Genomic DNA, 13,395 nt, shown 5'->3' on the forward strand with positions numbered 1-13,395 from the left:
TACTGGCAAAAAATAAATAACGTCATAAAATAAAATAAAAATAAATAAATCTTTAACACCATTGCATTATAGACATTTACAGCCCCAAGGGTTATTTTGAATAATACGGCTATGCAGGGTAGGCCTAATCAACAGATTCACAGCCAGACCCACCAGACAATTTTAATATGATACATGTGGTAAGCCAATTCCCTAAAATAAACATTAACAGGATTACATTATGTTTTCTCTAAACAATACCAGCGTTTCATGTTACTACCAGCAGGCTGGTATGGCTGGCAGCAGAGGAGGCTGAAATCATTGCTTAGAAACCAATAACGTAAAGCGATGGGGGCGGTCGTAAAGCGTAATCGTGCGGCGTTGAAAAAGTCGGAGTACAATTCGTTGTGGTGGCAAAGAGCAGCAAGCCTTTCTGTCGGGATCAGAAAACCTTGACGTTTCCGAAGGTACGGCGCGACTCAAGTCGATTAAAGCCATATCCAAGTGATGCAGGGCATTGCACATGTTTGTACCAAAAAAGGACTATTGCTTCTTATCGGAAAGACCCGGACGACGAAGAGTTAAGAGCCAAAATCAGACTGTTTATTACTATGGCTAGGTGGCTAGCTAGTTTCTAGACGACTCTCGTAATGGAAAGAGCACGCGAGTGTTCTTAATAAGGATGCATCATGTACGTGGAATTAACATCACATCGCATTGATCTCGCACCGGCGGCAACAAAGTGATTGTTCCTCGCGCGTGGATGACAGCTGCAACTTCGAAGAATGATACAAACTAAACGCTAAGAGGAACACTTCTTAAAGACACAGGGGGAGAAAGTCTTACAGGTTCGTGTGCAGTTCTCTGATGTTGACTGACATTTCCACAGGGTGAAGTAAACTCTATGCTACACAAGTCGTAGGCTCTGCAACAGAAATATTTTTGATTAAAGGCGTGTAATTTAAGATAACCTAGATACTCAACTATCCAGGATTATATCGAGGAAGGAAGTGGGATGGCGAAGCCTATGCACAGTGCCAACAAATAGGCTTGATTTCTTTTTAGTTGTTGTAGAATCTGGACTAAATGCATGTAGGCTATTGAAGCCTTTCCAAAGTAATGAGGTAGCCTAAGTACTTTCTTAAATGATTTCTGATTTAAATCACAGTAGCAGGCTAATCCTCAGACCTGGTATTATGCTGCTTCAACTTCATACTCCAAAACGAGACAGACATCACTGTGAAAAGGCTCCCCAAACACTGTGGCACGGATTGACGGGTAATTTGGCAGTCAAATGGGTTATCAAACTCACTGACCATAGCGCATGATAAGGTTGCCTCCCTGGCAATAAATAGCCTGCTCTCTGTCGGATGCGGAACAGGTCGTGCGTGGAACTTGCAGAGCATCGGGTTTCATATTTCTTGGCACAATTTCCAGACACTTGAAGTAACGTAACAAGATTCTGCTGAACTGACCTCGAATTCAATCAAGGATCCATCCCGTATGCTTCTCTTTGCGCACAAGACTCCTGCAGTTAGTGCATTATCGATTATGTAGCCCTGTGTGTGCTGTTTAACTTTTGGCTACAGTTTAAGATCTAAAGAAACCCCTCTATTTTGCACTGTATTACATAAACTAACACTGGATTTGGAAATAAAACTGTACTTCGAGTCACTATTGACTGGAGGCACAATATTTAGTTTGGCTGCACTTATGGTTTTTGATGCTGGCAGCTATTATGCGCGCAATCAGACGCGCCAAGACAGGCTTTGCGTCAGCCCCTATCTGTGCACTAAAGATAAAACTTAACAGCAATGACAGGTAAGGCATCTTGTTGGGCTGAGCTGTTTTGCTCTGCACAGCCAATATGCCAGTCAATTTATCAGTGTAATCCGCGGTTTAAGCCCCAAACAGAACTGGATATTGTTTGTTTTAGATGAGAGGATTGGACAGCATTACTGTAATTAGAACATGACGTTGCATTTTGGTACTGTGTGACTGAACGCTTTCCTAGTGTGGTCACTGGCTTGGTTTGTAATGCCTTGAGGTCTTGCTGTCTGTTTGTCTGTCAGCCAGAGTGCCAGCATCCACACAAGGCACTCTTTGTGGTCAGTTCATTTGATGCCATTGTTCTTCCCAGTCTGAAGAAGATGTGTTTATTCATTTGGAAAGCCTGGACCTGCCATTGGCCAAAAGGCAGCATTGGAAAGCCAGAGATCACAGACAGAGAACTGTTGAGTTCATGAGGACATCTCAGTGTATGATCTTGACTGCACTTTACTGACCAGAATGAAGAATATCAGAAAGTCAAAGAATGCGCGTACATCAGTGGCACAGGTGCTGGACCAAACGTAAGATCACTGAAAAGAAAATAAAGGTCCGCAACACTGTAAATGCCAATAAATCTACTGGGAGCATTTACAGAATGAAGAATAACCTTTTGAAATACATTTTCTATTCTTAGTTTACGTAAGATTAAAATAAAAACTTGCACACATGTCAGCATCACTAACTTCACTCTATCCTTAGTTTTGCACTGTCAGTTGAGATATGCAGCTCTCATTGACGGAGCACATATTGGCCTCATTTTGCCTCGTCCCCTCTTGTATAGGCACTGAGTGGGACAGAGCTAATGGCATGTGGACTGTGGATTAATGTTGTTGCGATCAAACATTATTGACTCTCCACAATCCATAACCTTGACAACTCGCCGTCTTTTCATTGGTTCACCAAGGGAGCCACACAATGAGCCCTAGTGTGGGTGACGCGGATGCTGAAGCTGAGGCTTCTTTGTGAATTGTTGTGGTGAATTGACTAGCCTAGACATTATGTTCTTGCCCAGCGCTTGCAGAATGTACTCTCACAAAGACTTGAATATGCGCACGCCATTCTTTGAAAAAAAAAAAAAAGCTGCTGTCTTCAGTGTTCTCTTTCAGAGCATCTCTCTCTCTCTCTCTCTCTCTCTCTCTCTCTCTCTCTCTCTCTCTCTCTCTCTCTGTCTTGGCAGCGCGGGTGCCTTCCTGGGCACCTCATTTCTCCTCCTCCCCTGCTTTGCTCTGGTCTTGCCCTCGTTCCGTGGAGATGAGAACTGTGTAACCCTGCAAGCTCAGTAAAGCTCTGCCAGCTTGGCAAGCGTTCAGTTTTTCGCCTTTTTTTATCTGCACCAGATTACCTTAAGTAAAAACACAAACACAGACCTGTGGTCAGAATCCTCCTTCTGTTTCAAGGGATTGCACAAGCTGTCAGGTAGTGGAACTTCTCTGGCAAAAACAAAGTAGAAAAAAAGAAGCGACAAAAAATCAGGAAAAAAACATAAAAATGAGAGTAATATAAAAAAAACCCTCAAACTCCAATCAGACAACCTTAGTATGAGCTACCAAACATGTTTTGTGAGAATCTAACACCTGTGTGTAAAATTTCAATTTCCTGACTGGATGCATGTCTTTAAAATCAAATCTTTCCTTGGTGCGTCTTTCTGTTTTTTCCCCTCGCGGTATAAGTCTCTAATCTTCAGCCAAACCCATATGGTCCTCTTCACTGATTTCATCATTCATCTGTGCATGATTGCGCATCCCTTTGATACTAGTACAGCTTGCTTACCAGTGCGGTCTTGTGATTTCAAAGAAGAGGAGAAAATTGAGAAAAAAGGTCTAGTGATCTCTTAAAAGGGTTCTCCGGCCTCAGCCTGTGGTGTGCGGTTTTTGCTTGTGTTGTATATTCACATGTTTGCATGTGTGTGTATGTGGGTTTCTGTGTGTTTGTTTGTTGTATTGTATGCCTTGTGTCTCATGTGTACAGTATGGGTGTTTGTGCATGTATATGTTTCTATGCCTGTGTTTGTGTGCTTATGTGCATGTATGCTGTGTGTGGCTCTGGATGTCAGCGTATGCCAGGCGGTCTGCGAGGGGGAAATGGTGCCTCTTCCGTGGATGAGCGTGACAAATGCTCTCAAGCCCTGGGCACGGCCGGGGCGGCCCGCCCTCCTGCCCGCCCGCCAGCCCGCACACCAGCACACCCGCCTCGCTGCTCTGAACTTTTGGGAGGAGTTGCCAGGAGGGTGAAAGGCGCTCATAATTCAAAACACCCGGCTACGGAAGAGGGAGCGGATGCTTTTATTTAATGTTTAGCTTTGAGACGGGAGACGGCGGATGTAAACTTTTTTAATCTGAATAATGCAAGCTGGACGTACCCACCACGTCGCAATGATATAATAAAAGTCAGTAATATTTAAGCACATGTTTTTTTACTTTGTAAACAGTCGTTTGTTTACACCGAGGTGTGAAACTCTTGTGATCCACTACCCTGCCTTTTTCCATGGTGGGAGAAAGCTCACTCATGCTTCAAGAGTTCTGGCCTTTGGCTGTTGGAGAGTGATTTTACGATTGTTTTAAAGGTCAGGAGAGGGAAATAAAAAAAGATCCTTACACACCTTTAACACACTTGATATTTTCGCATGTTGAGCTCATCGGCAACTCCATGAGTAACAGAGGATTTGATTTTGGACACAAGCAGATGGACAGAGGCTGTCAGACGGAGACGGACAGGGAGATGGGAGACCGACAAAGACACAAGCCAAATGCCTTGTTGCATCAGCTCAGCTCAGCACAGCACAGTACAGATTTCTTGCGCAAGAAGAGGCGTGAAGTAGACAAAAAAAAAATCCCATCGATATTTATAAATATTTACCTTCCCCTGCTACAATACAAGGTTAAAAAATGAACAAAAAAGTTGTAGAATAGAGAGAATTTCTGAAATGGAACTTGGTGTAGATTTACTGAGGAACATTCTCCTCCCTCCATATTGTATTTGAAATTCTCAGTCATTGATGGGGTGCACATCAGCTTGCTTATGCTGTGCAGGTGGTTAGTGCTGTCCTCTATCACCTCTGTTGTGATGGCGTAATAAGCATAGGGGAGTTGAGCATCTCTCTCTCTCTTGACAGCACAACCAGCACTGACCCCTCCGCTACCTTTTGAACCACAGGCTTTTGCCATTGTTGTGCAAATTTCTCTTGCTAAGTAAGCACAGCGTGTGTGTGTGTGTGTGTGTGTGTGTGTGTGTGTGTGCGCGTGTGTGCATGCGTGTGCGCCATGAATGACACGGGAGCAGATATCCTATCGTCCTGTCTTCCTACCATCTGCTATTGTTCCTCCCGACAATATCCAGCTCGTCTTGCAGCTCATAAAAAGAAGCAGCGCAGTGCGCTTTTGAGTCTTATCAAGTTCACTCACTCTGTGTGCACCCGCTGGTTCCCAGGTGTGCACGGCTTATGAACAGACTTTAAGTCTTTTCAAACCCCGTAATCAACTTCCACGTGCGAAGACTGACCCACCACCCTGCAGCCTTGACGATAGCATTTCTCTTTTCCAGGGCCATGTTTTTTATATGTGTGGAAGGCAAGGTAGGTAGGCAGCCTTGGAGCACTTTCAGCTCCACTGTTCTTGTCCTTACCCCGACTCTATCAGCACCAACACACACTCATTGGGAATTCTTTCTACATGAGCTACCATTAACTATTCGGCGGCAGAACATTTTAAGGCAATTAATTTGTCCCCCGTTGAATGTGCGGAGGTTTGCAAATGAGCAAGACCTCGGCGGGTAGTCGTCCATTTGCCGCCATCGCATGCGGCTTAAAATTAAAACTCCTTCTCAGAAAAGGCAGGCAGGCAGGCAGTCGGCCAGTCAGAAGGAAAGGTGGCCGTGGCTGTGTGAAATATGCTTCACTTAAGTTTTTCGTAAGCTGCTAATACTTTATGAGAATAGGCGAACTAATGAGTGACGAATTGTCCAGAGGGCGAAACTTTTCAATATCCTCTTAGTGGAGGTAATATGATTGCACTGCTGGATGGCATTTGTACGTGGTTGAAGTGTGGTCACACCTCCCTCTTTTCCACTGACTTTTCTTTGCTCAGTTTAGCTCTCGGGGGTATTTGATAAATAACTGCCTGTGTGAATGTTATTGCATGAATGTGTTTGTTAATGTGTTCATCTTCTTTTTCTCGCTTTCTACTCTCAGGTTCAAGATGTGTGAATTATGTAGGCTATGTAAGCTTAATTTGTGTTAATATTATTTATGCAATTGTGAAAAGTATGTTGTGAAATTGCTTGAAAGTGTGACCTTTGTGTCATGTGAGGTTGAAGACTGGCTTGGATGCTATTTTGAAGACACCGTGTCTGGCATGCTTAAATCTTCTTGCTCTTTTTAATATAGTGGTGACCCCTGTTAGTCACAAATGAGATATGCCGAATAACTTGTCAAACATCCGGAAACAGTATGGAAACTTTCAGAATACCCCAAAGATAGAATTGAAGTAAACAACATAAAAGGAAAACAACACTCAATAGCGCTCAGCAATATATGACAAACCTGAGGGCTACTTCATGGATTTTACTTGTCCGATTTGTGGCAATGGGAGTCAGACCTGCCCATAGGCATAACATTCGCTTTAAATATACAAGTTAAAAACCGACACACATGGAGGTATTATGTCAGGAAAATATTGGGGTGTGAGAACCTGGATACTGTCCACAATCTATTTGTAGATAAGGCTGTTACTCCATTGTACGGTATGCGGTAATGTTCAGGAAAGGAAGCTGTAACAAGCTTGTTTGCTAAGAGCTGGAGTCTTTTTTTACAGTCGCGCTGGTGGTGGTGAGCGGATGTTGTTATGAGCTTTACATGAAATTGTGCTTTTGGCTCATTAAGGAATGCATGAGCGTGCTTACATTCACCCAGTAGCTCGGTACCCACTTATAATGTGAATTTTAGTCGTATAAGTCCTGTGTGGAAGTACTTGACATTCATATAAAATCTTTTTAAGACGAATAAGGAATTTATTCGCCAGAGTTGGGGGCTGGATTAAGTCCAGTCCTGGCTCACATAAACTCTGCTGTGTGACTTAGGTTTGATGGAAAGGGATACAGAGTGGACGAAAGCGGCGCACAGAGGCTCCTATTCTCATTTTGTCAACCTGAATTTTCATGAAGGCGCTTAAAGCATGCAAATGAGTTTCGCTCGCAATACCCGGCTATTTGTAGGAGAAAGTGATACCGCAACTTCACTCCGTGTAGAAACAGAGAGGCGCTTTGTTTTGTCTTGAAAGTTTTCGTGGAGCTCTTTGTGCTTGGTTCCGGCTTTGTTTTTGTTTTTTGTTTTCCATCCTCCCTTCTTCTACTCCCTTCAGCTCTCTTCCTCATCTGTTTCCTGGGCCTGTCGTCCTGTTCCCGTGTTCCCTCTTCCTCTCCTCCTCTTTCTCTGTCTGTCTTCTTCCCTTCCCCCCATCTTCACTGTACTCCTCTTCTTCCTCTCCGCCCGTCTTCTCTTCTCCTCTCCCGCTGCCGCTGCTGCACTCTTCCCCCTCATTCACCCTGCACTCTGTCTTTTCCTCTATCTCCCTCTGTCAGCTGCCTCACTATCATTGTACCATTTTTCTCTCTGTCGCTCTCGCGCCGCACCCCCACCACTACCACCACCACCACCACCACTACTTTCACCACCATCACTCCTTTGAGCGCATCTCTGATTCCCTCCACGATCTACAGGCACTTTGACGTGCCAATGCTTTATCAGTGGAGTGTATTCTCCCCAGACACGCGTACGTACACACACCCACTACATCAGTGACAAGTAGCGCTCTCTGTTTTCTTTTTCGTTTTTTTTTTTTTCATTTTCCCCCCTTTCCTCTCTACCAAAGAGTTTGACTTCAAAGGTAGATTAGAATTTACCAGGGCAATTCTGATCAAAGGTTAGACGGCTGCTAAAGCAGGGGCCTCTGCTTACAAAATCATAGAGCTGTGCGTGTGTGTGTGTCTGTGAGTGTCTGTCTATGTGTATGTGTCTGCGTGGTGTCTGCAAGTGTATGTGTTCATCTGTTTTTGTGTGCATCTCTGTCTGTCTGTCTGTCAATTGTTTTTTGTATGTGTTGCCTGTGTGTGTGTCTAAGAATATAAAATAAAGATGACGTGTGTTTTGAGAGTAGTGCGTTATTGCCTTCCTCTAAGGGCTGAGGAGATGTGATGGATTTCTAATATAGCCGCGTGCATCTCTAGTGGCACGCTTGATTGAAGCCTCTGAATTAAGCTGTACATTCCACTCCATGAGTCTTCCTCTCCATTTCATTTACATTTTCAACCGTATGATAGTTTTGCTTTTTTTTTTTTTTAAGGGGGGTCAGTGAAGAGTTATTTTCCACAATGTGAAAGAAATGGTGAGAGTGGGAGAAAAAAGGGTAGGCAGGAAAGAACTGAAGTGAGCAAAAAAAGGGGAAAAGATGGAGAGAGGGAAGGAAGGAAGGAAGGGAGGGAGAGCGGGCAACAAATGAGCCTTTCGTTGTTTTATTGCTTTGGCAGAGATCCATCTCGTTTCGGCTCAAAAGGTAATGAATTCTTTCAAATGATCGGAGCCATTCCAATTTGTGAGACAATTTGAAATGCCACAAAAACTAGTCTTTGTTTTATGGATGTGTGTACTTTGGCACACTAGTTGCGGAGTTCAGACAAAGGAAATGGAATGTGATGCCGTTTCTTGCTGAATCGTAATGGCCATAGTTCCTGTCTCTGAGAGATGCTGATCATAATTTCTTTTGCTTCACTTTTTCTCCTACCCCCACCCTTTTCTGTCCCTTTCACTCTCTCTCTTCCTTTTTCTCTCTCTCTTCTTTTTGCAGAATGCCAGTCAGGGCTCTCCAATCCCTGGTCCAAGGGGACCTCTCTGTCCCTCTGCCTTGGTTGCAGCTCTAAGATGCAGGAGACCATGAGTGGGTGTCGGGAGTCCTCCTCAGGGAGACAGTGAGGCCTCTCTCTCTCTCCTCCCCACTGCTCCCCTCCCCTCTCCTCTCCTATCCCCTGACCCTTAGACTCCCTCCTCCCCTCAAACATCCACCATCCACTGACCCCATCCACCTGCTCCTCCACCGCCTACCCCACAACCACCTATGACCATGCTGCGCTTCCTGCCTCTGAAGCTGGGCCGCGTGTACCGCTGTGCCAAGCTGCTGCTGCTACTGGGCCTGTGCGTGGTGGTGCTGATGAACACCCACAGCCTGTTCGCCTCCTTCCAGAAGAACGAGCTGACGGACCGGCGCTTCATCAACCTCAACAAGTGCCCGGCCTGCTTCGGCACCAGCTGGTGCCGCAAGTTCATGAACGGCCAGGTGTCCTTCGAGGCCTGGGGTCGGCTGCGCTTCCTGGACGTCTTCAACGTCAAGAACGTCTTCTTCGCGCAGTACGGCGAGCCGCGCGAGGGCACCCGGCGCATCGTGCTGAAGCGCCTCGGCTCCAGTCAGGAGCTGGCCGACATCGACCAGAAGATCTGCAAGCGGGCCACGGGGCGGCCGCGCTGCGACCTCATCCAGGCCATGTACAAGACGGAGTTTGCGCGCCTCAACGGCGACGTGCGGCTGCTCACGCCCGACGTGGTGGAGGGCTGGTCCGACCTGGTGCACTGCCCCTCGCAGAGGCTGCTGGACCGCGTGGTGCGGCGCTACGCCGAGACCAAGGACTCGGGAAGCTTCCTCCTCAAGAACCTGAAGGACACGGAGAGGATGCAGCTGCTCATGACGCTCGCGTTTAATCCGGAGCCACTGGTGCTGCAGGTACGTGTGTGTGTGTGTGTGTGTGAGAGATGTGTGTGTGTGTGTGTGTGTGTGTGTGTGTGTGTGTGAGAGATGTGTGTGTGTTTTGTGCTCCTGTCACTCATCCCTTCTGTCTCTCTCTTGACTAAAAAGTGCACTGTCTGTGATCTTTTGCCTGTGGTAATACAACCTGATCATAACGTTTGCGCTTCACTCGCCCTTGATGCTTCCTGCCAGAACAGTTTGGGTAAGAAAAAAATACTGACAGTTTTAGATGGGCTGCCGACACGTATAGGGAGCAAGAAGAGAGAACTAGGCAGCTCGGAAATCACACACTGTGAAAGTATGGATTTGACATGGAGCACCTTCAAACTAAAGCCTTTTTAAAAGATAGAACTTAGAACTGAGTTTGGAGCTTGTACTCTCTTTTGGTGTTGTTTTACTGTGATGATTGGGAATGATTGGGAAGTTGTCTGTAGAGCCTTTTGGGAGAGCATGTTTTTATGTCTTTGGTAGGAACGTCTTAAAAAAGGGCTAGTTCTATTTGTGAATTAGAAATGTAATCCATATTCGCTTCGAGTAATAGGAAGTACGCAGTGTGTTAGAATTTGGTAGTTGACTGGGTTAGCCCAGTGTTTTGCAGAGTCTATTTGTAAAGCCGCTGCTAACATAGATGTGGAAGTGAGATTGGCATATTGGCAGTCACACTCCCATGAATCCCTCCTGCTGTTAGAGATGCAAGCTGTCTGTCTTGCTAGCGTGCGCTTCGTTGCTAGTTGGACCGGGAGTGTGCTAATGGCAGAAGCTGCCTTGTAGCGGCAGATGCCTCGAAAATCTTCCCAGACAGACATTTTGGTGGCAATAATGGGATTTTAAGTTGCGATAATGAGCTTTTAAGTTTCATGACGTTTCCTGCTTGATTTATAGTTTTAACAAATGTATGAGGGTGTTTGTTGTGTTAAAAAAAACAAAACAGAGCAGCCTTTTGTGCAGCGTACACCAGGCTTTGTTCATTGTTGTGTTTTGTTTGTAGTCAATTGTTGGTAGTCCTTCCATTGTGGTGAGAATATAACCTGAAAAGAAAGCCCTTAAAGGTATTGTTTTGGTGTCCCTGTGGAGCTTCGCATTAGAAAGTCACTTGTATAGGTTGGTTCAAAAGTGGCTGTAGAGATTTTTTTCCATCTTTTTTTTGTTCACCCACTCTCTTTTGTGTGCTGCCACAAGGCTTAAGATAAACACAGTCTTTTGTTCGGTCTGTTCAGCTTTCTTTGGGGGCCGCTTTTGCTTTTAACGCTGTCACGTCACACTAAACTGAAAACGTTTGTCTCGTACTTTTGTATTTTTTCCTAATGTTTTGAATTATTCATGTCTGACTGGAAGCTGTGGAGATCTCTTGCGGTCAGACAGAAGAGACTCCGGGAGACTCTACTTGAAGTTTTTAAACCGTGTATTTGGATGATATTATCCGCACATAATACTTGTGGTCATTCTTGCCTTTAATGAGAAGGTTTGAAACATTCATCAATATTTAACGAACCTTCTTGACGGTAATTGCGACTGTGCTTCTCCCCTCATTGTGAGCGCAAGATCATTTGAGTGATGGCAGTGTTTTCCATAGACCAAGTAGCATTGTCTGGTGCTGTAGGCGAAAAAGCTGAGCTATTGCTCAATGATATGTGTATACCCACATTGGCGTGTAGCTGTTGATCAATGGGAAAGTTTATGAGCATTGTTCGGGAGGGATTGAATCTGTCTAAATCTATTGTTGGGTTTTGAACCACGGCCACGCCAAATCAGCAGTATTCCTGGACATCTGTCTCAGAAGACTTGCAAGTCTGCCAGCACTACACGCCATCTGTCATTCAGAGCCGTTCATTTCGCTGAAGTGGCTGTAATGACTATCAAAGGCCACTGTCTGCCTTTGCTTTTTTTCCAAGAGTGATTTACAATTGGCTAATCAATTCCAATTTCATCGGGCATTGACCAGACCCAACATGGAGGACCCTGGACAACAAAAGGGGGGGACCGACATGTGAGGGCACTCAATATCCGAGACAACCTATGCAATCCTTCAAAGACACACCTGACACCCCCTCCACAACACCCTCCCTAGGCATTTGAGTGCCAATCTTTAAGAGAAGTTGATTGCCTGTGCCCAATCTTTCGCTGTCTCATTTGCTCGCTCCTCTGTACACTAGCTAATCTTGCAGCAGTGAAAGCGGCATATGTGGATGATGCCACACAAATTAGTGGATGTTTGTGTGTTGAGCTAAGGCAAAAAGTCTTGATGGAAGTGTTTCACATTGACAGTGTATCCCCGTCGCATGGCAGCTGGAATACAGTCCAAACATGCCGTGACGTGTTAACTGGCCCCCATGAATACTTCATTTGGTGATGAACTTCTGAACCCGTACTGGAGTCTGGGGAAACCCTTGTTTGCTCTCTCTCTCTCTCTCTCTCTCTCTCTCATTTGCTCGCTCTCTCGCTCTCTCGCTCTCTCTCTCTCTCTCTCTCTGGGCAGTTGTAGAAGAAGGAAAAATATACAGGAAACCAATGGGATTGTGGGTAATGTGGTACTCTGGGAATAGCACCTAAGGCAGTGAGCGGGTGCCTCTGGCAGTAGGCAGCTACATGCTCTGTGTCTAGGAATGAAAAGCATGAGGAAGGGAACATTTGGAACCGAATGCAGTTGGGAGGGGGCTGGCTGTTAGAAGCAGTGTGTGTGTGTGTGTGTGTGTGTGTGTGTGTGTGTGTGTGTGTGTGTGTGTGTGTGTGTGTGTGTGTGTGTGTGTGTGTGTGTGTGTGTGTGTGTGTGTGTGTGTGTGTGTGTGTGTGTGTGTGTGTGTGTGTGTGTGTGTGTGTGTGTGTGTGTGTGTGTGGTGGAGGGGGGGGGTAGCAAGGGATACATTAAGAGCTATGGGAGGCGAGGAAGAGGGGGGGACAAGGGATGATGTGGTGGGGAGAGGAGGACGGGGAAACAGTTTCTTGCAAGCAAGGCCATAAAGAATTAATGGTCGCCGGCACGCAGACAGGCATACAAAGATGGTGATGTTCCACAGAGCATCGTTTCATAACTTCCCTGCTAGTGCTAGACACAGGCGTTCTTTCGTATTGGCCCTCCCTCGACGCCTTTGCTTTCCCAGGATGGTGAGACTTGCCAGAGTAGAGCCAGAGAGCATCTGTGAGACCTAAACAGAGCGAAATATATGGCATAACTGTAATTTCTGAAATGCCGTCATGAAAATGTGTGCGTGGGGGGCGAGTACTGTTGTGTGTGCACAGAAAGGGGAGGGGGCTATGATTTTATTTAACAGTGCAGCTCTATGCTTCTCATTATTTTTTGTGTCTCTGCTGGAGGAGCAGTGCAGGGCCCTCTCTATCGCATGCGTGCATCTGATTCTGTGGGATGAGCACAGAGATGTCCCTATTTTCAGCCTTTGAAGCCTCTGGCGACGATCATGTCTCTCAAGCTTATGTTTCCCTGAGAGAGAGAGGGATGGGAGAGAGTGAAAAATGGAATGAGAAGAAACCAAAGCAAAAGGGAGAGAGACACAGAGGGAGAGACCTAGAGAGAGGGAGACACAGAAGGAGAGAGAGAGAGGGAAGGAGAGGAATAAAAGAAAGGGAGACTAAGAGAGACAGAGCGAGAGAGAGAGAGAGAGAGAGAGCCAGCAGTGGAGACGAAAATGGACCATCTTTGTTGTGGGAACACAATCTGCTGTGTTGTTCTGACGTACGTAGGCCAACAACATGGCCTGTGTTGATCTCCGAGCAGTAAGGGAGATTGGTGGGGGCTGGGGGTAGTTCCACACGCGCAGCCTTCTCTTTCCCCACACTCACTGTC

The 13,395-nt window shown here is 45.9% G+C and overlaps 1 protein-coding gene across 1 annotated transcript in view; it reads left to right on the forward strand.

Moving 5' to 3' along the window:
* The first annotated feature begins 395 nt into the window (after window positions 1–395).
* The window catches only part of dipk2ab (divergent protein kinase domain 2Ab), a 49,012-nt gene continuing 36,012 nt past the window's right edge, over window positions 396–13,395 (forward strand). Inside the window, exons 1-2 of the mRNA XM_063206826.1 lie at window positions 396–827; window positions 8,646–9,572. Of these exons, the coding sequence (XP_063062896.1) occupies window positions 8,913–9,572 (660 nt within the window). The 5' untranslated portion in view covers window positions 396–827; window positions 8,646–8,912. The remainder of the gene's footprint in view (window positions 828–8,645; window positions 9,573–13,395) is intronic.

The sequence above is a fragment of the Engraulis encrasicolus genome, chromosome 9 (genome assembly GCF_034702125.1).
Source record: "Engraulis encrasicolus isolate BLACKSEA-1 chromosome 9, IST_EnEncr_1.0, whole genome shotgun sequence".
Classification (NCBI taxonomy): Eukaryota; Metazoa; Chordata; class Actinopteri; order Clupeiformes; family Engraulidae; genus Engraulis; species Engraulis encrasicolus.